We start from the raw sequence: 27,020 nt of genomic DNA, 5'->3' as shown, positions 1-27,020 counted from the left end.
ACATGTTTCATTTATGACCACTGACTTCGACTGCCAGTTCTCATGTTATTTTATAACTCCACTCCTACTTTATTTTTATTTCCAGTTTCTTTTTTTAATTAAAACAAAATCAGACCTCCTAAAATCATAAGTCTCGTCAGAAAAAGTAGTAGGTAGTGAGAAACATGGTCGTACGTGGTAATAATGAAGACATGAGTGGGTGGGTTCTTTGTTACGGATGCTACAAGTACTTGTAGTAATATTTTCGAATCTAAAGGAGAATTAGGTACAATAGTTATCATAGTAAACAATAATGAGGATAACGATAATAAATTTCAGTCCTACCAATAATGACAACATAAATAATAATAATAACAATGATGACGATGATAAAGACAATTATATAACATTACTATACTTTTTCACTAATAAATAATAATAATAATGACATATCTATATCTCTTCTTAATTTAGAATATCGTAATCTATTTGAAAATTTTGTTTTTTTTTTGTAATTAGTTTGAACGGATATTATTTATTTCTTTTTGTTTCATCTATTTATTGAATAAATTAAGAAGTTCTAAATATACATAATATATATGTAAAGAAAAAAAAAATTGTGCTCCTAATTTATTTTCAATATGAACTTAAGTGCGAGTCATCGTTAATTTTGTTCTTGTTAAGTTAATTAATACAGACACGTAACTTGATATTTTCGTATTTAAAGAATCTTAGAGAAATTACTGCGTTTAATGTTTTATTATTATTATTATTATACACTCCAAATTACTTTCATTACAAGTATTTTGAGATTTTGACGTTTTTTTTTAACTTTTATTCCTCTTCCATTCTCGCTGTCGCTTCATGCAATTTGATTTTTGACCTATTTCAAGTCTATGTTTTTTCAATTGCAGTTGTCAGTATTTGTATGAACTTTCATTATCGTCAATAATAATTAGATAAGATTGCATCAATTTGAGTTTCCCGTTGAGTTCTTTTCGTATCTTTTTACCAAAAAAAAAATAATTCTATATATTTTTTAATCATTGGACTACGACTAAATTAACTCAACTGATAAGTTTACAAAATGAATTATCTTTAGAATCACACTGAAAAGACCTCGATTATTATCCTCCAACATTCAAGTCAGTAAGTCATAAGAGAAGTAATAAGGAGTGTAGTAAAAGTTATACCCACTGCATCGAAGATAACTATTTATAAATTTTTTACAATTATATAATTTTATGTGAACCACACACACTAAAATAATCTAATAACATTATGAATCCATATATATCTGGATTAAGATATACTAGAATTGGATCATTTAAATTGATTCAAAACTTTGAGTACGACTTTAATAGACTTAAAAATAAATTAGAAATCCCGTTTTTGGTCTGAATTTGTTGATCATACACTTACAGGCTGGCTCAAACCTTTGTTTAAATTAATATATTTATTCGAGTTTAAATATCTCAAAGGCTTCAAAGTTTGGGTAGAGGCACTAAAGCGTTTACGTGTGAGGGTCTCGTGAGAGGTTAGCCAATAGGGTATCGACATTTATGTGGGGACCGTGTAATCAAAATAGCATTTGAATTTGACCCTTCAGTTAAGAGACCTCTACCCTCATAATTTCTTTGACTTTTTTTAATAATAAATTAAATTATTAGTTGCGTTTCTCACGTAGATGTTGACTTCCCCAGTTTTTTTCTGAATTATATTACAGATATTATAGTTTAATAATTAAATTTTATTAATTTTTCATTGTAAACATTACACGTTCCAATTTCATAAAATAAAATTAAAAATCGTTATTTTATATGGACGTATTATTAATTGTTGTTAAACTTGTATTGTTTGATTCAATCGTGTCTTAATTTTTAATGATTTACGTGGATATATCAATTGACTTATAATATTTAATTCAATAATTGTTTAATTTTTAGTGCATTGGTGGAATTATGGAATTTTGTATAATTCAGAGGAAAACATGTAGTTTTCATTTTGTATAAGTTTTCATGTGAAATGAGGATATATTTGAATTACCTAACGACGTTGTGTTTTATGTTGAGTTATGATGTCAAAATAATATATGTTTAATAAAAATACGTATGAAGATACATATTTTCACTTCAATTATTATTCTGAAAACTAAAATTTGAAAAGAAAAACACAAAATACGAATGTGCTATCACGTACCGATGCCAACTTACATTAATTCATAATATATTACATGTTTGAGATCGATAAAGTTTTCACGAGTTTTGAAAAATTATGATATGTTAACTTAATCTATATTTTTAACTATTAAAGAAAAGGAAAAGAAAAATGGAAAGGATATCATGATTGAGGCTAATTTGTCTGAGATCAGGTAATTGAAAAAAATGTAATTGACTTGTGAATTTTGATGTACGTTTTGATGTCTAAAAGGTGATTAAGATGTTGATATTTAATTACATCACAAGTAACAATAATAGTTATTGTAATGCTCTATTTTTGTATAGTCCAATTTTGAAATTATTATTCTACTTTTGTTAATGTCAGTGTCCATTTTTTTAAATAGGAAATCATTGATTGGATCCTAATATCAGGGCCTTATACATTGCATTGCATTGTGAGATAACTTTAATTATTACTTGCTTATGTCATTAGAAAATATATTGTTTTTTAATTTAATAAATAATTGGGTAGGGAAATTAAGTTGGAAATGTTGTCTCTATGTACAATAACACACCATATAATGCTCAATGATCAAATTCTATTGCACAAGATGAACTATACACATATAGTCCTCATTCTTAAGGGTAGTAATCCGGAATGTGTCTATCAGTTAAGGTCGATTAGCCTTTGTAATATGGTCATGAAAATTGTTGCCAAATGCATTGCGAATAGCTTAAAAGGTCTTGTGGATTCTTTAGTCTCCCCTACTCAATATGCTTTTATTCCCTGTCGATTAATTACGGATAATATACTTCTTGTATTTGAGCTGAATCATTTTTTAAAAGTGTTATCTCGATCTCAAATGGGCTGTGTCGCTTTAAAGTTAGACATGAGCAAAGCATCATAGAGTAGAATGGGCTTTCCTTAGACGTATTCTTACTAGGTTAGGCTTTGTTGCAAGTTTGTTGATTTGATTAGGCTATTAGTTTCTACAGTTTCTTACTCTCTAACTTTAAATGGCGAGCAATTTGGCTTCTTTTGGCCGGATAGGAGATTAGAGAAAGAGATCCCCTCTCATCATACCTATTTATTTTTTGTGTAGAGGCATTCTCATGCATGCTGCAGGAGGTGGAGAGGACCAGGCGGCTGATGGGAGGGGCTGTGAGCACATCTGTGCCGCGTGTTTCCTACTTACTCTTCGTTGACGTTACACTATTATTTTGTGTAGCGGATGATGAACAGATTGGGGAAATTCAACGGATTCTAGGCGTCGAAGCGTAAACTTTATGAAATAGCTTCCTCCGCTAAGATTATCGATTACTCGAGAAAGACTGAACCTTATTCAAGTGAAGAAGACCGGGAACCCCTGCACGCGAATGTCTAGTCCTTCTTCCTCCCCTTTTCGATCTCAATACTGGATTTTGAAGTCCACTTTTAGAAAAGAAAAGGCATTTTCTGACCTGATATCTCGTGAGTGATTAGCGGAGCATTGAGTTCATTTTTTAATTGATCTTTAAAACTAATTTATTATTATTATTGTTATTATTATTATATTATGTACTTGTATAATCAATTATTATTAATGTATTTATGAAAATTGCATGTTGTGAGACTTTAATCTTACCAGTTGAATAACAATTTTTTTTTAATTCAAATCATGTTCGAACGAAACACAGAGTAAGTATGATATACTTATATATTATTGATCATTTTTCTTAAACCGTACACAAATCAAATAATAAATGCATTGCACTTATTATATAACTAATTTAGATCTATTCAAATTTAATTTAAATTTTAAAAAAATAAATTACTGAGCAATACCTGGTTAACGAAGGAAGGGAAGTTGTTCAAATTTCTAAGTTTGTGAGGAGTAGTGGTTATGCACATGGAGGAATCGCGCTTTCGGTTATTCATTGTATCAAAGCAAATAAATTACCAAAGTCTAAGCCATGTAATTACATGTAAATTAGATTCACTTCCGACACACACACACACACACACAACAAATACATTGCATTTGTCTTGTAAGTGCAGCAGCGTACATAATTAAGCAAAGTGGAAACCTTGTGCTCCCTACAAAACTGCCCCTAATATTCTCTCTCTTTTCCAAAGTCGGTCGAATTTGATCGAATTTGAATCAATTATATTACAAATATAATATATTTATAATATGATTAGTGTATAATTTTAAAAAAATAATTAATTATATAATTTTTTTTATACTTATTTTATGATTGATTTAACTTATTCAAACTTAATTCGAGTAAAAAATGTTCTATTTTGTGTTATATTTAAACATTAGTTAGCAAAAACTAAGGGTCTTGAGTTGGAAATAGGAAAACAGGGGAGTGAGTTGGTGGAGACAAAGGTGCATATTGAGATGGGTGTGTCCCACTCCCAGAATCTAATTCTGTTTTAATGTTAGTTAAGTGGATTGTGATTTTTGGGGTTTCGTGAAAATTTGAGTTTTATTATGAGTTTCACTTTGATTAATGTTGGGGCAGTCGGTTCATTGCATCTTTTCTTGTAAACACACGTTACTTATGTGTCCTCAATTTTTTTTTTTCTTTTTACTCACACATCAGGACAGCCATCTTAAGTTAAATTCAAAAATTTTAAAATATTTTATATTCAAACCAATGATATTCCCAAAGTTTTTCATAAATTCATAAAAGATGCACGTCAGTTCAACTAGTCGCAAGTTCAATTAGTCATCAGTTGGGGAGTAACGTCCGTAAGATTATCTATAGTTAATTTTACTGAACTACCAGGATAAGAAATCGAGTTCATTCCAGCCGATCATCATACAGTTTGACGGACACATCATTCAATTTGCCAATGTTTTAAGATACATCGTTCTAAAATATCTCCAGGTGGCTCTTAGTAGATTGATGATAAACAACTTAATATCTATAGAAAAGCAATTTTTGAATTTTCAGATAAACCTGACAAGACTTAATTAATATGGTGTATATATCAGTCAATTCAAGTCCAAATCATACATAGATTTTTCGATTAACTAGCTGGTTCAAAGAGCTTTTAATGACATAAGACTCTGTACAACAAACTCCTATATTATGCGCTATCCAACCGTATAAATAGAGGTCTTTTGCAAACATTTAGTAACATCAATCTTCACTCTCAAACTCTTACTTATTCCCTCAACTTTCTTCATTTTTAGGCTACTCTAAACTTATAATTTGCACTCCACATAGATATATACTACTTTAACATCAATTTTCACCATTATTCTCACTTCGATCCAAATTCTCATTTCTTTTACTTTAAAAAATCGTTATTAATTTAGGCATCAAAATTTTAACTTTTGTTTTATAGAGATAGTTGGGTTGATTTTAAAATTTCTTTAAAAAAATTTCGATTCTTATGGTACAGGTACGCATGAAAGCCGCCGAGCCGTCCCTAGGGGACCGTCCTCAATTTTTACTTCCCTACTGGTGAAAGGGCTGCGTTAGGCTTTGGGCTTTTAATTGGATCTGGTTTTGGGAAGGGTGGAAAGTGGACTGGGCCACCAGGCTATTGAAGTCTAATTTTACAATGTTTAGTGGGCCTACTTTATCTGCCCAATTATCCAATCTAACTCAGCTTAGAAAATAGTAAATCGTTTTTTTGCAAATTATATTAATTTTGATTGAATTAATTAGCATGTTCCTAATTAGTTTTATTTAATTCATCAAATAATATTATCTTAAATTATTTAAGTATATTAATACATGATTTTCTATTCTGATAAATTAATTTAATTTTTATATTTTGATAAATTAAAAAATAGTGACGAAAACTTAAGTCAGGAGCATGCATCAAGTCTTTTTTATTGCGAACAATTATTAAATATAAATAAATACATGTATTTTACTATCTATGGATATATAATTATTATTGGTTTATTTAGTTAATATTTGATATAATTGCAGTGCTGTTATATTTTTAATCATTTTTTAGGATTGAAAAAGGTTATGATAATTAAAAACTCAGAGTCTGGTTTAACTCGGGGCCGGGTCAATCCTTTAACCCTAACTAGCCCTCACAGTTTGAATGGAACTCAGGTTGGCCACAAAACCCTACTCTCCTCCCCGCTCTCGTTCTCAACTCCCAGAGTGAACCCCCAATTCTACTCGGGAATTTTGTGGACTTTATTGATTAGGCAGCTGCGAAGAAATGGCAAGTCTAGCAGCACGAAGGCAAACCCATCTCAATGCAAACCTCACGAACCTTTCATCGCCGCTTTCCATCAAATCCCTTTCCTTCTGCTCCTCTGCCCCCTCAAAACCTAGCTCAAATGAGGAGCCCTCCGTTGGTGCAAATCAAAATGCTGATTCATCTTCAACAAAGACGACAGCTGCATCAGCATCAGCAACTTTTCGGTCGGAAGGTAAGCGCCAGAAGAACCCGGAAAAAATTGAAGATATTATCTGTAGAATGATGGCTAATCGGGCCTGGACAACCCGTTTACAGAACTCGATCCGAAACTTGGTCCCGAGTTTTGATCATGAACTCGTTTACAATGTGCTGCATGGCGCGAAGAAATCGGAGCACGCGCTTCAGTTCTTTCGCTGGGTTGAAAGGTCGAACCTTTTTCAACATAATAGGGAGACCCATCTCAAGATCATTGAAATTTTGGGCCGGGCTTCGAAGCTTAATCATGCTAGGTGCATTTTGTTGGATATGCCAAAAAAGGGTTTGGAATGGGATGAGGACTTGTGGGTTTTGATGATTGATAGTTATGGAAAGGCGGGAATAGTTCAGGAGAGTGTGAAGTTGTTCCAGAAAATGGAAGAGTTGGGAGTCGAGCGGAGTATAAAGTCATATGATGCTTTGTTTAAGGTGATCTTGCGTAGGGGTAGATATATGATGGCTAAGAGGTATTTTAATAAGATGTTGAGTGAGGGCATTGAGCCAACTAGGCATACATTCAACATTATGATTTGGGGGTTTTTTCTTTCCGGTAAGGTGGAGACTGCGAATAGGTTTTTTGAGGATATGAAGAATCGTGAGATTATGCCGGATGTGGTCACATATAATACGTTGATCAATGGTTATTATCGAGTTAAGAAAATGGAGGAGGCGGAAAAGTATTTTGTGGAGATGAAAGGCAGGAACATTGAGCCAACAGTAGTTACTTATACGACCTTGATTAAAGGGTATGTCTCAGTTGACCGAGTGGATGATGCGTTGAGGTTGATGGAGGAGATGAAGGGGTTTGGCATTAAGCCAAACGCAATTACTTATTCGACATTGTTGCCAGGGCTGTGTGATGCAGAGAAAATGTCTGAAGCTCAGACTATATTGAAGGAGATGGTGGAGAAGTATATTGCGCCTAAGGATAACTCAATTTTCATGAGACTAATATCTGGACAGTGCAAGGTGGGTAATCTAGATGCTGCTGCCGATGTGCTCAAGGCTATGATCCGGTTGAGTGTTCCAACAGAAGCTGGGCATTATGGTGTTCTCATTGAGAATTGCTGCAAGGCTGGTGAATATGATAGAGGAGTTAAATTGTTGGATAAGCTGATCGAAAAGGACATCATTCTGAGGCCTCAGAGTACTTTGCATATGGAGCCAAGTGCATATAACCCTCTGATTGAGTATCTTTGCAACAATGGCCAGTCTGCTAAAGCTGAAACCCTATTGCGGCAGTTGATGAAATTGGGTGTGCAGGACCCTATTGCCTTAAATACTTTGATCTGTGGGCGCTCACAAGAAGGGAACCCTGATTCCGCTTTTGAAATTCTGAAGATCATGCTTAGGAGAAATGTACGTTCAGAAAAAAGTGCTTACGATTCACTTGTAAAAAGCTACTTGAGAAAGAGTAATCCTGCTGATGCAAAGGCAGCTCTGGATAGTATGGTTGAGAATGGGCATCTTCCAGATTCCTCTCTATATAGGTCAGTGATGGAGAGCTTGTTTGAAGATGGACGAGTTCAGACAGCAAGTCGAGTGATGAAGATGATGTTGGAGAAGGGGGTGACAGATCATGAAGATTTGATTGCAAAGATATTGGAAGCTCTGTTTATGAGGGGTCATGTTGAGGAAGCCTGTGGAAGAATTGAATTGCTGATGCAGAGTGGAATTGCACCAGATTTTGATAGCCTCTTATCTGTTCTCTGTGAGAAGGGAAAGACGATTGCTGCATTGAAACTATTAGATTATGGTCTGGAGAGGGACTATAAGATTGACGTTTCAAGCTATGAGAAGGTGTTGGATGCTCTGTTGGCGGCTGGGAAGACTCTTAATGCGTATTCAATACTGTTGAAGATTATGGAGAAAGGAGGAGTTACTGATTGGAGCAGCTGCAAAGAGTTGATCAAGAGTCTCAATGAGGAGGGGAACACAAAACAAGCAGACATTCTGGCACGGATGATTATGGGAAAGGACAAGCAGGTTGATAGCAAGAAAGGAAATAAAAGAGCTGCTGCTGCTGCTTACTAGTTGAGGGAAAAATAATGATTGTTCATTTATCTTAAGGTCAGAACATGATCCCTAAAATGTGTTATGGGACTGGCTCTGAGTGTCCTTTTTCTTTGATTTACAATTTTGAAGCATAGCACTGTGAGAGAAACATGTGGCCTGATGCAATGCGGGTCTCTAAGTAGATTGCCTGTTATTCAGTTTATAATGCAGTTTTCATCCAAGTTCATTCATGTAGGATTTTGTCCCTTCTGATCTGATTACCTGTTGCTAATAATAGAAGTGGATGTATTCTGTAGAAGTTGGAGAATGATTTTGTTATCTCTGGACATAATATTAGAAAGTTTGTTTTGGATGGTTGGGACTTGTATTGCTCTATAAATATGTTTGGGATGTATTCATCACGATGGTTGTTTAAAAGAGGCGTATGCTAAACAGTTTTTTCATTGTAATTTCTTTCTAATGAAAATTGTTCCTACTTGTTTCCAATTGCTATTATTTCTGAAGAGTTATCTTGTTGGAGGTTATGGGGACACTGACAGCATATAACAGAGTTAGGATATAGTAGAGAAGTAAATCTTATTATGGCATTTCGCTGACTATTCACACCAATGCAGCAAAAATGGTCGACTTGGAAGATTCAAGTGACATTTCCTATAGGGATACTACTATGGACTAAATGTGAAGCGTGTAAGATTCTTGCTATATATGAAGAAGAAATTGTTATAAGACGAGCACAGGCCGCAGAGATATAAGAAACTAGTCAGTATTACACAATCAGAATGGATTATGTGAAAATCGTATGATTGGAATAGGAAATTGTTACTAAGCGGGTGTAGAGGTCCTAAAGGGGGCTGGTGGTTAAGTATCCTATTGCCATGGCCAAAAGGCTGTGTGAAGCGGAACCGAATAGCAAGCAGTCGATAGCATTATTTTGTTTTGTTTATGCAATGTTGTATTATTTTTAGTGATCCAAATTATACTTATTTCAATGAACTATACATACATTTGATTTCTGATGTTGCAAGGAACATAATTGTACCACTTCTCTTTTCTATCCAAAAGAAAATTAAAAATAAGGAATTCAATGAAAAGTAAATTGAAATAAGAAAGGGATCTAAAGCCCAAAGCTTTATTGGTACACATACTACACTATTACGAAACATAAGACCTATAAACTATTGTTGAGATTGGTGATACATAATTGAAATTAAATTGTATGTATATGGAATCCATTATGTATTTTCTATATCTATGATTGCGGACACTAAATTTATTATGATACTCTGGCAAATTCAATAGAAAATTGTAAGTTTTACGGATTACTCATATATTAGTGATTGAATTCAACTTTAGGTTAAATTATTCTTCTTAAATATATTAAATGAAACTACAATTTAAATTATATATAGAAATGGATAAATTTATTAATAATGATTTTTCTTGAGTTAATAAAAATAGCAAATTTCTAAATTAATTAAAATTCTTTTGCTAGACCTAAGTACTCCCATTGAATGTAGTTGCACAAATTATCTTTGTGCATAAATGAACCGTCTAAATATATATATATTTAAATTGTTGGTCAGATTTTGATGTTTTAGTATATTGTATATGTATATACATATTTAATACATATTTTTATTATTTTAATAATATATATCTATATTATATGATTTTATATATATATATATATCTATATTTTAAGGGTTTCTTCTTTTTCTTGTTTCTTTTATTTTAGTGAATTATTTTATGGTTGGCGCTTAGCGAAGACTCTCGAAGGATCTGTGCGACCCGACCCGGACACTGAACGGGTTTACCGTTATGGCAAACGGGGCGGGGCATTTTGTTATTTTTGCATTTTTCAGGGGGCCAAGTGCAAATTGAAGATAGATATACGCATATATGTGAATCATTCTCAGAACACTCATAGACGGTAGAATAACAGTCCCTCTTTCTTCTCTTCTTTCCTTTTCTTGTAATCTCATTCTTTTCCACTTCAGGGTCTAACAACATCTCTCCCGATTTCGGAACGAATGGAGTGGGTAAGTTTCGCAATTCCTCTTTTTCCTGTTGTAGTTTCTTGCTTTCTTGTATCAATAGAATTTTTACACCCAATGTAGGACCAATTCTGAGGGGATAGAAAAAAATCAAGACTCTAACGGTGAAATCCTCAAGCATGTGGGTGGGTTGACTTGAGTTTCTCAAGAAATGACTCGTCAATTGCTTGGGCAACCCTTGTGGTTTTGGACATTTCTACTCTTGAAGTCGTGCATGAAGATTCCTCCATTATTAAGGTTCGAATTCCTCATGTTCCTGAGAGGTCTTATATATGAACTCCCTTTTCTTGTTTTCAGTTTTGTTATTCTGATTCTTGATATGGTACAATTGATTGCTCTTCTTGTGAATTATTGGGTTGCATGCTTCTTGGTGAAATAACCAGTTTTTTTTTTTTTTCCTTCCCGTTATTTTATTTATTTATTTATTTTTTTCATGTTTTCTTCTGGAATTGCTAAATCATTGGTATAATTCTTGTTCTCAGTCTTCTGGAATTGCTAAATCATTGGTATAATTCTTGTTCTCAGTCTTCTGGAATTGCTAAATCATTGGTATAATTCTTGTTCTCAGGTTTTGTTATTCTGATTCTTGATATGGTACAATTGATTGCTCTTCTTGTGAATTATTGTGTTGCATGCTTCTTGGTGAAATAACCAGTTTTTTTTTTTCCTTCCCGTTATTTTATTTATTTTTTTCATGTTTTCTTCTGGAATTGCTAAATCATTGGTATAATTTTGAAATTTATGAATGCTTGCTCTATTTACAAGAATAATGTGTTGTGGCCATTGTGGTTGATCCTCCATTTCCTACAATTAGAGGTTTTATTTCCATAAGTTTGCCCTGTTTTTTCTTTTAACATGTGATGAAATTTTCAAGTAAAACTACATGTTTTGGGGTCGTTTCATGTGAGATTTAGATTCTGGTGTCATTCTTTTGCGATATCAAGCTTTCTGTAACTTCAGCGGATTCTTACTTTGAAGTAATGTTCATTGTTATTTTCATTTGAATTTCTCCGTTGCATAGTCCTGTTGGTCTTTTGGCGTGCTTTCCCTTACTTTCGTCTTTGGTTAATGAAAGGTTTGTGTGGAACAAACTATCATGTCTTAACTATGATTCTACTGGTGATTGTGGATTTGATCGCCAAAATTCAGGAAATTGTTTAATATCTTCTATTTTCAGGCACCAGTGCTTCTGGAACTTCCACAGAAAATGAAGAAGACATCACCTACATTGTATTCCCAGGTGACTAATTACTCTATGTCTCGGTAAATATATTTAAGATTTTTAACATGAACTTGTAAAAATGTGACATGGTGGAAGTCACGTAACTGAAAAAATATGTGTAAGTATCTACATCCCACAAGTCCCCAGCCATCCAAAGAAAAAGAAAAGGAGGATCAGAAAAGAAAAAGAAACAAGAGAATAAAACTCTCTTTCTTATATTTTTATGTGATATTAGGTGATGTGTATGTACATTTTTTTGCTTAATTATCCTTGGGAAAGATTGTTTAGCTTGTATATATGATCAGCTAAAAGATCTTTTTGTGTCCCTACAGTTGAATATTCACCGTACGATCGCTTACACCTATTAGTCATGTATGTTGACAGGTTCTGATGGTTGATGGAAATGGACTTCTTCATCCTCGAGGCAAGTCGTTTTTCAATTTCTTGGTAAGATAAGGCATAATATTTTATGTGCATTCGTCCTTGTAAGTAATGCCTCAACTAGTGATATCCTTTTTGATTCCACGACTCTCTGGAACCCAGTCTGCTTTCATGTAGTTGTCTTGTTGGCTTGCTTTTGATTCGTCTTGACAAATTTGGAGTTTCTAGAAACTCTATTTTCTATCAGTTTTGTGGGTTTAGTCTCTTTGTGAATTTATTATATTATAGGTATGGAATGACTTTATGTTTAGAAAATGTTGGTTATCACGCTTCCTGATGGTCATGCTTTCCTGCATATACATGATTACTGCAGCTCCCTTTCTATGGATTTCATTGTTATGCCACTATTTGTCCTTACTGAAATCATTGGAAAGTCTGCAGGCTTTTGTATTGGCTTGTCATCTTGGGCTGTTGGTTGACCTTCCTACCATTGGGATAGGAAAGAAAGTGAGCCTCGGAAACAATATAACTGCATGCATGTTATTCTTCAAAAACGTTACTTACTAGTTCCGCATTTTGCCTGTGTGAATGTGATGCCAATTATTTTTTTTCCGTGTGTGAGGTCATGTTGATGGTTTTACGCAATCTAGAATAGGACAAGTGTCTGAAGCTAATGGAAAGCCGTGTAGTGATATCTTCACCTTGATCGGCGACTCTGGGTCTTGGGAGTAGTAAGTAATGCCTTTGCTTTTCCTACTATTATCTTTGATATCAATCAGTTTCACCTATCTCCGCTTTGATGCATACATGTGATTCTCTGAACTTTAACAGATTGATGTAAGAGGTTGGACCCGTGTCGAACTTTACTAAGTATTTCTTTACCCCCAACACATGCAGCATACAATTATAAAAGGATGCCACCTTACTTGATATATCATTTTCTAGTAATACATGTGACATGCATTTATTTGGTTCTTCATGTGAAGTATTAGTTAGTATATAACATGCATTTATTTGATTCTACAAGTGAAACATATTAGTTAGCATGGGTGATCTATAATCGTTTGTTAAACACTGAGGGGCTAGAGTTTATTGGTTGGCGAGTTATGTGCGAACCAAATGGCTTCGTTTCATTAAGGATTGTGCGGGAAACAAAAGGGTTAATTCGAATTTAAACTCTCAATTGAAACACATGTTGGTTGCTAAAAGTATGTTTTTTGACGACATTCCGGAACCTAATGGTAGTTGTATCTTCATTTTCCTCTCTTCATGTTTCTAACTGAAAGGTGACCGAGGCCTAATTAATTCTTCTCTCTCGATTTTTTTCCCATATTATGAAATCAAGAAAGGATGAAACTATTGAATTTCCACTTTGTAAACTACAAAACTCAAATTTACTGCACTGATTTCTGTGGAAAGCCCTCACTTATCACCATTTGATTTGGAAATAATGGGATCATGGATTTTGAGGTTGCTCAAAATGTGAAGGATGCAAGCATCACCATTTGATTTGGAAATAATGGGATCATGGATTTTGAGGTTGCTCAAAATGTGAAGGATGCAAGCATCGAGTTCAGACTTAAATTGGAGAATGAACCTCCTTCTTTTTGTGGATTTATTCTTAATTCATTTATTGAGTTGGGTTTTCTTCATGCGCTTGTTTCAAAACAATTTATTGTTATACATTTAACATCCTTGTATGAATTTACAGAAACCATAAAGGTTCATGTTGCTAGCATCTTTATCTTTGCAGGTGCATCATCGAAAAATATATCGGAATATCTATATTATACGACAATGAATTGTTTGATTTGTGAACTTTGGAAATGAAATCCTATGCTAAAATGTACAATGGTTGTCTAGATGCCAATTTAAATCCAAGATGAGTTGGTAGTTTTTTGTGAATTTTTTGTAATGTCAGATTTTGATAGATGATTTTTTAAAGAACATAAAGTTTTGGTAACTTAATAAATATTGAAATGGATAACTTTTTTACTTTTACTGATTACTAACAAAACTTAGTTTTCTTTTTTACAAAAAGATTTGTTTTCTCTTTTCAAGTTTTCTTTTTTACAAAAAGATTTGTTTTTCTCTTTTCAAGTGTTCTTTTGTTGCAGAGTGATGTTCTCAAAATCAGTATGAAGTGTTGTAATTTCTCTTCAAAGAAAATGAAAGATAAATAGACAAAGTCTGAAATGTATTTAATCAATTATTCATGTACTTGTTTTTGGAAAATGCATGAAATGTTGCAACTTTTGACTTCCAAGAAATGTGTTAAAATTTTTATTTCTGTAAATAATAACTGATTCAAAATATTTTCTGTAGTTCTTTGGAAAACTTAACATGCACTTTGTTTCCTAGTTTTGGAAAACTGGATTAACTTTTGGGTTTTCAAAGAAGTGCATAATTAATTTTACTTGTGATAAATGATAACATAAGACATGTATTATTAACTATGTTTGTGTGAAAAAGCTTTTTACGATATATATCCACAGGTATTCTGAAAATAAAAAATAATTGGCATCTAGGCAAATATTCTACAATTTAGTTCATTTTTGAAGTTCACAAATGAATCAATTTGTGGTTGTATGATAATGATATTCCAATATATTTCACTATGATGCACCTACAAAGTCCAGATGTCAATAATGTGGATATGGTGGCTTCGTAAAATTTGTACAAAGATTTTAAATATATGACAAATAAAAGTTTTGAGAAAGCAACATGGGAACCTAACACAGTGTATGAATCAAGAATAAATCAACAAAAATAGTGGAGGAATATCTCCTGTTTAGGCCTCAACTCTAAAGTCTCTAGCATCCAACACATTTAAAGTTGTCTCAAGATTCATAATCACATGTATTCCAAATTAGAATGGTGAGAATGTGAAGGTTCCGTAGAAGTTAGGCACACATTTGGGTTTTGTAGTGTACAAAGGAAAATACAATGGTTTGTCATTTCTTGAATTTTAAATATGGGAAAAAATTGGTAGAGAGGGAATGGATAGGGACAAAGGTTGCTTTTTCGTTAGAAAATGACAATGAGGAAGAGACAGATACAGAACTTTGGTTCTGGATGATGTCAAAATGCATTTTTTTAAGCAATCAGTGTGAAACAGTTTTAGTTGAGAGTTTAAATTCCTATTTCAACCTTTAGCTCTCGCATCGTTCTTAGTGGGACGATGTTATTTCGGTAAGCATAGAACTGGAAAACCAAATAGACTCTAGAGCCTTGAGTCTTAATATAATTGTGGTGTACATTATATTAGATTGATATTAGATTGCCTTCGGAAGCATGGCTTAAGTTAATATCGATCATCGACTGACGTAATGGAAGCGGCAGATCATACAACTCCAGTGATGTTGATATCAAGAAAAGAGTTTCGCCTGACAAACGTGTCTTGAACTTGCTTCATAGTGAAGAACTTGTCTCGGATTGTCTTCCGAGTATGAGCCTCATGGGTTTTCGAGGCTTTTGTTTATGTAAATGTCTGAAAGATTGTATTTGTTGTTTATCAAAGGCAATAAAGATTGTTATTTTTATATGTAAAATTGCTATTAAGCATAAACTTCTTCTATTAGAAATGTGAAATTTATATTGAACGACAAGAACAGAAAATTCAATAAAATTGAGAAATATCTTACTTTTCGTAAGGTAAGAATATTAAAATAACAACAAAGAAAATACATAAATTTCGAGGAATTGTATGTGTATGTGTTCAATTGTAAGATTTATATATGCTTCACAATATTAATTTATAAAACATACGAGCTCGTTAAGTTTATTTGTTTAGAACTACCACCAACATGGGGGTATCAAGAGGTTCTTGAAAAATACCTTTCTAACGCTTTTTTACATAATAATCTTTATTAAATTTATCTAATATGAGTTAAAAGTAAAGAAATTTGTAGTAAAATAATAGGAGTTTCCTTTTTATATATATATTTTTCGACACTACCAAGCACTAGGGCTGCAAACGAACCGACCTCAACGAGCCAGAAAAAAATTGGAGCACGAGCTCGAGCTCAAATAATTTTTTCTAAAAATATTTGAATTTGAAAAATATATGAACTATTGTACCATTTGAAATAAGAATTAGGAAGAATATTTTCACAAAAAAGACAAAAAAAGAAGAAGCAATACGATGAAAGAAAATTGAAAGCCACGAAAAATCATTCGGTATAATCATTTAATGAGAAGTAACCAAAGTTCCATGCCACTACTTAGTTTTTGACTAACATCAACGAATTCATATAAAAATTATATTAAATATTTATTTACAAAAAGATTATCAAAACGTATTAAATTTATAAGATACCGACTAATAGTTCTAATATATAGTGAATAATTGTATTTTGATGTAATGGATATTAAAATTGTAACAATAAAATTCATATGCATTATATTAAATACTTATTTACTACAAAATTAGTAAAACATACTAAATTATTGATTAAGCTCTTAGACAATATAAACCAAAATGTTGTATTTTAATATCATCTAAAACTAAAATATGATATATTAACTAATAACTCCAATATATGGTGAATTTTGAAATAAATGAATTTATTATAGTAGATATTGAAATTACGAAAAAAATATCAAGATGTACTAAATTATTAATTAAGCTTGTTTTTAGAGTACAAACTAAAATAACATATTTAATACATCTAAACTAAAATATGAGATACTAACTAATAATTCCAAATTATGGTGATTTTTAAATATTTGTTTACAAAACAGTATCGGACTTACTAAAGTGTTGCTTAAGCTTGTTTTTAAACAATATAAATAAAAATATCATATTTTATTATTACATAAAATTAAAATATGAGATATATTGATTAATAATTCTAATATATACTGAATTTTGTGTATAAATTGATATAATATTAATTATGTACTTCAATGATATATATATATAAAAAGATGGGAGTTCCCGAGCTCACGAACATAAATAATCAAGCTATAGTCTAGCTCAAACGCAAAATTTGCTATGAAAACATCTTATATATGCCATTGTTGAAATCGGTAAAAAATAATTGTGAGAACTGTCTCCATTATATAAGCACAATGCTTTGCAAAGTTCATCAATTTCACCACTAAGTAATCATGTGGCCGAATGGCTATTATTTCCGATCATAAGTTTTCTATAGCGGAAAGTGGACACGGGATGGAAGACTTGTTTGTTCAATCTCTCAACCCAAGCACGCTTGTCCACATCACTCATCAGAAGAAATATTTGACGCCTCACCTTCAACACACTGATCTTGCGCTGCAAAGAACAAATCCGGCGGTAGTCCTTTCATTTTAGAAAGCGCAAGCATGCAATCTTCAATATCGTCATTGAAAATTTTTGTCAGCTTCTGAGTTTTGGCTTCACTGCAAGCCGTTATGGCATTAATGCAATTATTAATTCGTTTTGACCGATCACTTTGTCCCCCTTTTCGCTGCACTCCTTTTGTTCATCTTGGAATTTTTCCAGCCCCGAATGAGAGTGGATTACCAGTATCCATTGTAGGATAGCTTACAATTGTTGTCGACAAGAGGCATAGCAGATGAACAGGCAATATTGCCTATGGCTACAGAAATGGAGAACATCTCAGTACATAAATCGAAATGAGGAAAACCCTTCTTTCTCAAGCCAGACTCTCTCGGATTAGCCTGCGCAATCATTGATATTTCATTAACGTATGACAAGAAATGATGAATATATGTTTGAAAATAAAATGAGAACAATACAATTACCGCGACCCATTCAGCCCAACGATCCTCACTGGCAGTCACAGTGCACGTAGTTGGATCTCAACCAAAACCAGTCCGTTTGTATACCAAATCATAAAACTTACGCCAAACATCCGAAGCTTGTTAGCCTTACCTTTAAGTTGTGCAACGGTGTATTCTGTTCTATTACATTCGTACAACTCAATGCCTATTTCACGCCAAATTTGCCCACTAAATGTAGATGAGATAAGTTGTCCTTTCTTGTAATGCTCATACATCAATTCAATGAACAAAGAGATCTATGGCAGATCCCACCAAGCATCGTCAATTCGTGACCTTGGCTCTGAAGACGTAGCGCATGGCTCCTTCCCCTTTCGACTCATCTATCATGTTTAAAGTCACAACATATGTTACTCAATATCTAAAGTATTAATAAAGTAACCAGCAAATAATCGAAAATAAGCAACAACAAATCTAGACTATATATAATTGTAATAGCTAATTTCTTCACAAGAAATGTAGGTACCATTTAATTATTAGAGTTAATTTGTTCACAAGATTTCAAGATGGAAAAAATCTGTAACATAATAGGTTTCCAATCATTGTCCTGATTTCTGTCTATGGTACCAGTAAACGCATCAAAAGGGGATTTTGTGTATGTATAAATGTATCTATATATATATGTAAACGTACATAATACAGGAATTTGATGGAGTAATTAACCGTAATGCTTAATGACAAAAAGTGTATATATAGGTTTGTCTGACCATATTATCCAGATATTTCATCAATATTCTATATTTTTTCTTTAACAAATTGTGATTCATTTATTATAGAGAAGTGAAATAATACAAAATAAAACATAAGAAAGTTGTCACGTTTCTTTATTAATTTTTTGTGAGTTTTTAGTGTAAACTGAAGAACAACTAACAAGGTTTGAACATAATAGAATTAATTAGTAATGGCTCAAGAAAGATAACAACACTACTACTACAACCCATTTCCCAAAGAAAAAAATCAAAACATGAGCAGAGAGTTCACATTATATTCTACTTTCTCAGAGAGCAAGTGAACCCCCCTTTCTTCATCAAACTGACTACAGACCACCACTAAACTACGACAACTATTTAGGATTTTCTATAAAAAGGCTGAAACCAATAGCATAAAACTCGGGAGATTCTTGCATAGGATACATTCACAAACAGCAAAAAAAATATACAAAAGATTGCTTATGCGTGCAGACAAACAGTACAGAGAAATAATGCCATCAGTAGAAATCATGCCAAATTACCGACAAAATTGCAAGGTGTGTACATTGCTAACCTTGTTCTTATCTCTTTCTCATCATTTTTCATCTCCTAGTAATTTATAAACAAATTGACATCATAAATATACACAGGGCCCTCAAATACATGAACACTATAGCTTCTTTTGGTTAAATGATAGGGAAAATCACCATGCTATATTTAACTATTATCATTCAAGAAACATGTGATTTACGGCGAAAATGCAAGGTAGAAACACATCATCGTCTTCTCCCCCTTGCCTAACCGTCCTTTCCTTTCCTCCATTTCATCCACCAAAACAATCACTACCAAATCTGCTTAAAAAAAAAAAAAAAAACTGTTGGGTACAGAGCTCACCTTATTTGGAGTGCCGTGCTTTCTCTTCCAGCAAAGGATGTCTTTGTTCGAGCCACAAGGCTTGACGCCGGTGAAAAACGGATCGAACGGCAGGTGTGCAGAGAAGTCCGAGGAAGAGGAAGGAAGAGGAGAGGTGGTTTTGATTGAGTCTTTCATAGAACGATATTTTGGGAGATAAAATAATTTTAATTGATTTGAAACAAGAAAAGACATAGCTCACAAGATAAGACAAGTAGACACCTTCATTAATTAATTTGGATAACCAACCCATATTGACTTATAATTTTAAAAAATTCAAAATTAAAATAAGAATACAATTTCAATGAAAATAGCTTAATCAAATAAAATTTCAACTATTCAAATAGAGAAAAGTGAAAATAATGTGAATGAAATCACTAACCAAAACAGCTCTAAAATTCTTAGTCACTCTCTATAAATATCTCCCAACCCCCAAATTGAATTGAGCAAAGAAGAAATATCTCTCTCCCCTTCTCCCCCAAACTCCTCTACTTTCAAGAAGAGAAAACCTCTCAACCTTATCTTTACTCACACAACTACCGATGGCCGCTGCTTCTCTCCACTTCTTATCCTTAACTCCACAATCCATCTCCCTCCCCCGTTCTTCCTCTCCTCTCTTCACACCTTTTGCTCTTAAACCTCTGCGAAAACCCCTCATTTCCCTTTCTTCTATCAACCATTACGCACGCTCCACTTCCAGCTTTGTTCGCTGCGTTGCTGTTTCCTCTGAGTTGGAAGAAGAGGTTGAAGATGGAGAAGAAGGCCAAATCTTCGACTTTTCTGGGGCTGACCAGCCGAGTTTTTCGCCTGACTTGAAACTCTTCGTGGGGAATTTGCCTTTTACTGTTGACAGTGCTGCGCTTGCTGGCCTGTTTGAACAAGCAGGAAATGTTGAGATGGTTGAGGTGAGTTTTTTCTTATAGTACATCAGCCGCTAATTCTTTTTTTATCTTTTCGGCTTTAATTGCTATTTACTGCTTTGTTTTCTTTGTGTGCGAGTGTCTTGGCTAAATGGAGTTGAGTGGTGGGCGGAGCCGTCATTTAGGAAGCTATTGATAGATAACAGTATAAATCTGTCTACTTACCGAGTTATGTAACTTTGCAGGTTATCTATGACAAGTTCTCTGGAAGAAGTAGGGGTTTTGGTTTCGTGACCATGTCTACAGTCGAGGAAACTGAAGCTGCGGCCCAACAATTCAATGGATATGTAAGATTCCATCACTATCATAGATATGTAGGTGTAGATGGTTACCAGATATTCATTCTTCACTATAGCTCATTTTGTTACTGAGTTTGGGACATGTTACTTGTGTCATTTCTGCCTTACATGCATAATATTTTTTCTTGGCATTAGAGGTCAATGGAATTGATGTGCCAGCACATTTGGTTGTTTCCAGGAACTTCAGGGCAGAGTTTTACGGGTAAATTCTGGACCACCACCTGCTAAGAGTGAAAATCCGTCATTCCGAGGAGCCAGGGGAAGGGAAAGGACAAGTTACGATAGCACCAACAAACTTTATGTGGGTAACCTTGCATGGGGTGTTGACAATCTTGCTCTTGAGACCTTGTTTAGTGAGCAAGGAAATGTTAAGGAAGCCAGGGTGGTTTATGACAAAGAAAGTGGTAGATCGAGGGGTTTTGGGTTTGTTACTTACAGTTCGGCTGAAGAGGTCAACAGTGCAATTGAAGAATTGGATGGCATGGTAAGTATCTTGCAGTGTAGATGATTCTGATGGTTTTATTGGTGAATATGTCCATGGATATATTTGTCACCTGGAACATGTGTTTTGTGCTATTCGTATGCCTTTGAGTTTGAAGCATTTTAGCATCTCCTATTCTTTTGACTATCAATTTTTGCAGCTTTTCTTGATACTGAACATTGTTATGTTGTATGCACTGGAAACATGAGGAAGTCTTGTGACTCTTAAAATCCTCTTTCTATCTCATCTTCTTGATCTACATGCTGAGACAATCAATTTTAGCGATGTAGTCAAGGACATATTGTTTGATAACTGACAAGTACATCTTCAATCCTTTGCTTATCGTCAGTGATTTACGTTCTGTCTATCTGATTGCTTAACTTGGACCAATATCTATGACTTGTTTGTGCTTCCAGTCCATTACTAAAGTGTCTATTTATTATGTTGTTTGTTCCTATCTAATTGAAATTTCTGGCTGCAGGACCTTCACGGCAGAGCCATTCGAGTCAGCCCTGCTGAGGCCCGTCCATCGCGCCAATATTAATGACTGAGTTGTTCAAGACCCTTATAATGATGATCAGGGGTACCTTTTTTTGTTTTTCTATATTCTAACTCAATTGTATTGTATCCTAAATGGGACATCTTTTTATTATGATCAGCAGCTGAATGCCACTTCGCTTTGCATCTTTATGTTTTTCTCAGAGATTACTAGTTTAAGAAGATTAAGCTTTGCTATCAAATATGTAAAGTGCTTATGTGAAATGCAGCCATGACATTTGCATCAACAATTCGTAGCTTAACAACATGCATTGTGCTTCCACCTCACATTATACTACTTTATCTTGGATAGCTCAACTGATTGCTGAGTTTTCACTTCATATATGATTTCTGTATCAGGGATCAACTGTTGGATATGCAGATGTCTTGGAGCTGATGCTTGATATGAACCGGAAGAACTTCTCACTTTGACTGACAAGTTGCAATGGGATTTTGACTTATGCACCCTGACTAACAAGTGCATGCGAGTGTTTTAACTTTTGCAAATGTATGGTCTGTGTGTGCTTCTGATGATGAAACTCTGTCATTCATTGGAGAACAATGTCATCTCAGAACATCTCGCAGAATCATGAATTTTGGATTAGTTGACTTCATGTTGTGTTGAATGAAAATGATTTGTGATTGTGTATCGAATATGCAGTTTAGCCTTACTCCTGTCTAGATCTAACAACCAAGTTCAATTGAAGAGCTTCATTGCAATACCATCTATAAGATAACACCTAACTTTCTGACGACACCTCAAGTTTTCTCATGGAGGTAAGTTGACCGCACTTTTATGTAGTCGTCCATCCATCACTTTTCTACTCCGGGAATGAAAAGGGCCATTCCATGTTGCTCTCTTGTACACAAATTGTTTCAGAAAGCACAGAGCCCGGCGTATAGTCTTGGATAGATAGGATCAATTGCTGCCTCCATTATAGTGGTTGAGCTTCATTTTCTTGCTTATTTTCCCACTATGGTTGGGTTCCATTTGTCTGTTAAACTGAGGTAAATTGATCAGCTGCTTCTCGTTCTCATGTGAATCTGAGGGAAGAGTCGTTATTCACGTGGAATCAGCAAAGGCTAAAGAAGAGCAATTTGTGGTGGAATTTTGTTTGCTAATCTTGTCTGGCAATATGCTTGTGAAGAAAATCCAAAGTAACGCTCTATTACAAAACCCTGATTTCTCGGGCGGATTCTGCTTCTGCAAGCTATACATATGAAAGAATACTTGAGGATTCTGTTTTGACTTCTGGACAAAATCGGACAAGACAAAAATGATGTTAATTCAAGATAAAAGAACACTTGTAAGTTTTGCTGTCTCGACTGTGGAGAAGATGGGCAAGACAGCAATGGTGAAGCTCTGGGTAATTTACTAAAGGCAGAACTGAAGGGACTCGGCAGAATCTGAAACCTCTACCATCAGTGTTTTCAAAGCTTCCACATAATTCCTATTCACACAGATTGACGTTAATCTCTAGTTCATGTTAATATACTGTTTTGTCAAATTCTGGCAGTAAAACAGTGAAAACTGACGAACCTAGTAATAGAACACCATGTTCTCTTCATGGGATGAACAACAAGATTATTCCACTCATAATAAAGTGATTGCATTCAGGATGAGGCTGTGGGTAATTTACTAAAGCAAAATAATGAAAATCTGAGCGAGGCAGTATAAGGGGTGGAATTTGATGGGTAACTGGTAAAACAGCTGGGCTCGCAGAGTTCCATTTCTTGTCTTCAAGCATGAAACGGATCCAGCACTCTGTCTCAGTGTCTTTGTCCTGACCATACTGAGACACGGATATTCTAGCCTTTTCTACTAACGATTTAGGTTTTAGTGATATGGTGTCAAATAAAATAGTCAAGCTCAAGCCGTCACATAAGATCAGTTAAGATGAAGAACATCTTTAACTCTATAGATAATTTAACCAGACAAAAACAAGAACATTTGATAACTATCCAATCTTTTATGCATCAGAAAATCTCATTATTGATCTTCCATATGCCTTCCTCTGTTTTCTTGTAACATCTCCTCTTGCATTATACATATCAAAGACTTCCAGTAACACATGCTACATTCGAAGGTTATGTTTTAAGAATTTTTGAAGTGAGGTTTTATTCTGAGGAAATCTGAGTAACAGTTCATCTGGGAATTCTATGACCTGTTATATTTGGAGTGAGGTGTAATTGTAAGTTCTGGTTAAACTAATAGAGATGCTCATATATAGAAGGGAAGGGGATGCATGTTTTCTCTGTTGCACTCTGTTCTTATATTGGAACATGGTTTTCTTCACTTTATAGTTATATTGCATTTCAGCTCGTCTTCTGTGGATGAAAGTAATATTGAATTTTAGTTCAATGATATGACCACTCAAATTTTCAAGTGTTCTTATCTATTTCACAGAAAAAAAAATATTACAGATCTCAGCTGGTTTCAGTTTATAGGTTCTCGCATCCATTATAGCATGTAGCGATATCATTAACTTGCTTCCCTCGACTTTTTGACAGGTTGATCCAGCATCTGAATCAATAATACATTGACTATGGGCAACTTGAGCTTCAAAAGGTCAAAATCTGTAAGGTTGTCCAATCTTCTTTTCTGCCTCTACATATATTGTACACATCATGAAGTGGCTGGCATAGCATGATCTGTTCGTATCCTCCCCTGTAACTAGATTTGGATTTGATGTTCCAGATTTCGAGATGACCTTGAAACTGCAAATTTATCTCCAGCAAGTTGCAGCAAATATATGACACTCACATCAAACAATAAGAAAGAAACAGCTAACTCTTGCCTGAAGCACGCTGAGATTCACTCTGGCAATCCCTTTCAGGATAAGAAACTTTCAAGAGTATTCTCTGAGGACTACGAGATTGTGCAAAAGAAGATATTGGATCCACGAGGTCCTGTTGTAAGCCGATGGAATAAATGTTTTCTAATTGCATGCCTCGTCTCTCTTTTTGTTGACCCCCTATTCTTTTATTTGCCAACTGTTAAGGAAGACGCATGTATGCAAGCAAGCGTCCCCCTTGAGATAGCGCTTACCATCGTTCGTTCATTTGTAGATGCATTTTACATGATTCAGATTTTTGTTCGATTTAGAACAGCTTATGTTGCACCTTCTTCTCGTGTATTTGGGAGGGGAGAGCTGGTTATTGACTCTTCAAAGATTGCTTCAAGATATTTCCGTAAAGACTTTTGGCTTGATTTAGTATCTGCTCTACCCCTTCCACAGGTATTGCACGACAACCTCTTTGTTGTGGGACCTTCCGCAGTTCTTTGTGATTTTGCTTACTGGAGAAAATAATTTCTCCAAACTTATTTATTTACTTATATTCTGCCAACATAATTATCAAGTGATCTAATTAATTAAAACTGGATACGGCTTTTTCTTGTTACGTCTCTCCTTTTGATGTCATTAATATTTTCGAATTTCTTGACATTATTACCAGGAAAGAAAAACACAGAATGTGCATTTGGAGTCTGATCTTGACTTGAGTAATTTTTGTTTGTGATTGTCTGATGATACTTTATCCTTGCTAGCTGTTGATATGGGCTATTATACCATCAATGAGAGGTTCCAACGTGATCAGCGCAAAACATGGGCTGCGGCTCACCATCATATTTCAGTTTCTTTTGAGGCTCTATCTTATTTTCCCCCTTGCATCTAAAATAATCCGAACCGCTGGGGTCGTAGTTGAAGCTGCCTGGGCAGGTGCAGCTTTTAATCTTATGCTTTTTATGCTGGCAAGTCATGTAAGTTTGTTATTTCAATCTTCTTGATGATAAGTAGTAGTTTGCAAGCTTATTATCTGTGAGAAAAGGATTGCGAATAAGATAATTGAGTTCTCTACAGGTCATCGGCTCCTGCTGGTACGTTCTATCAGTTGAGCGGCAAGAAGAGTGCTGGAAACATTTCTGCGATCTTCAACAACCTAAGTGTCGGTACTCCTATTTTGACTGTGAAACAATGGGTGACTCAGACAGGAGATCTTGGTTTGCGTCAAGCAATATTTCCAAACTGTGTGGTCTTGGTAGCGAATTCTATAATTTCGGAATCTATGGTGACGCAGTCGCTTACAATGTGGCAATGTCGAGCTTCCTCAACAAATATTCCTATTGTCTTTGGTGGGGACTGAGAAATCTGAGGTAAGTACAAATGACAGTTAAATATTTAGAGTACCTTTTAGCTATGGATCTTCCATGTGACATGATAACTACGCCAAGATTGCATATGACTGATAAATGATCAGCGATGAGTACGTTAAATCTAGGCTAAAAGATGTACGGTTTTCCCTCTAATGGAAGCAGTATCCTAGTATACCCTGAATCAGTGACTTGATCTTTTTCCAACTCGATTTTTCTTGCAGCTCTATCGGACAGAATCTTATCACCACCACTTATATTGGGGAAATTACATTTGCCATAACAATCGCGATTCTGGGCTTGGTGCTTTTCGCATTGCTTATTGGGAATATGCAAGTACGTTATAGTCATTGCTGCCAAGAGCAGTACAAGTGATGCTCAGGATTCCCTTTCATGTAGTGATGATATATGGAAAAACAGGGGAAAAAGCTCTCAGGATTTGATAATAATGGGCTGCCATGTTACAAACTAGTTTGCTATACTTTTACTTTGTTAGTTAACAAAAAAGAGAGTCTGAAAGCTCTTGTGTTTTGAATTACTAAACAGACATACCTTCAATCTTCGACTGCACGTCTCGAGGAGTGGAGGGTTAGAAGGACCGACACCGAGAAATGGATGCATCATCGCCAACTTCCTCATCATATGAAGGAAAGAGTCCGTAAATATGATCTTTATAAATGGGTTACCACAAGAGGAGTCGACGAGGAAGCTATTATGAGGGGTCTTCCTTTGGATCTCCGACGAGACATCAAGCACCATCTCTGTCTTGACCTAGTCCGGCGAGTGAGTTTGAAATCCTTCACTTCTCCATGATCATTCCTTGATGAGTAACTCATCATATAGTAGGCTGAGCCATTTCTTGCTTAATATTGTGAAAACAGGTTCCCATGTTCGGTGAGATGGATGAATGCACCCTGGATGCAATATGTGAAAGATTGAAGCCAGTTTTATGCACTCCGGGTACTTGCCTTGTCCGTGAGGGTGACCCTGTGATTGAAATGCTCTTCATATTACGAGGCC

General features: G+C 34.5%; 3 protein-coding genes, 1 long non-coding RNA gene and 1 pseudogene across 4 annotated transcripts in view; 4 read left to right on the top strand and 1 right to left on the bottom strand.

Annotated features, from left to right (window-relative positions):
• LOC105174304 (pentatricopeptide repeat-containing protein At2g37230) lies at window positions 6,168-8,934 on the top strand. The gene has a single exon (XM_011096355.2). It carries the CDS (start codon window positions 6,319-6,321, stop codon window positions 8,587-8,589), a length of 2,271 nt encoding a protein of 756 aa, XP_011094657.1. The 5' UTR covers window positions 6,168-6,318; the 3' UTR covers window positions 8,590-8,934.
• Window positions 10,602-14,904, top strand: LOC105174303 (annotated as a pseudogene).
• Window positions 17,232-19,786, bottom strand: LOC105174302. The gene is made up of 3 exons (XR_848817.2): window positions 19,596-19,786; window positions 17,977-18,335; window positions 17,232-17,892 (listed from the first exon to the last, which is right to left on the bottom strand). It is a non-coding gene; the product is annotated as an uncharacterized LOC105174302 (long non-coding RNA).
• Window positions 20,047-22,521, top strand: LOC105174301 (29 kDa ribonucleoprotein A, chloroplastic). Its single transcript, XM_011096354.2, has 5 exons — window positions 20,047-20,518; window positions 20,719-20,820; window positions 21,011-21,316; window positions 21,795-21,896; window positions 22,211-22,521. Exons 1-4 carry the CDS (start codon window positions 20,156-20,158, stop codon window positions 21,855-21,857), a joined length of 834 nt encoding a protein of 277 aa, XP_011094656.1. The 5' UTR covers window positions 20,047-20,155; the 3' UTR covers window positions 21,858-21,896; window positions 22,211-22,521.
• The window catches only part of LOC105174362 (protein CNGC15b-like), a 5,169-nt gene continuing 2,097 nt past the window's right edge, over window positions 23,949-27,020 (top strand). The window contains exons 1-8 of the mRNA XM_011096440.2: window positions 23,949-24,042; window positions 24,362-24,434; window positions 24,549-25,089; window positions 25,398-25,610; window positions 25,711-26,003; window positions 26,225-26,336; window positions 26,547-26,783; window positions 26,882-27,018. Coding sequence (XP_011094742.1) covers window positions 24,397-24,434; window positions 24,549-25,089; window positions 25,398-25,610; window positions 25,711-26,003; window positions 26,225-26,336; window positions 26,547-26,783; window positions 26,882-27,018 — 1,571 coding nt within the window. The 5' untranslated portion in view covers window positions 23,949-24,042; window positions 24,362-24,396. The remainder of the gene's footprint in view (window positions 24,043-24,361; window positions 24,435-24,548; window positions 25,090-25,397; window positions 25,611-25,710; window positions 26,004-26,224; window positions 26,337-26,546; window positions 26,784-26,881; window positions 27,019-27,020) is intronic.

Source organism: Sesamum indicum, linkage group LG11 (genome assembly GCF_000512975.1).
Source record: "Sesamum indicum cultivar Zhongzhi No. 13 linkage group LG11, S_indicum_v1.0, whole genome shotgun sequence".
NCBI lineage: Eukaryota > Viridiplantae > Streptophyta > Magnoliopsida > Lamiales > Pedaliaceae > Sesamum > Sesamum indicum.
This window is presented reverse-complemented; position numbering and strand designations above follow the sequence as displayed.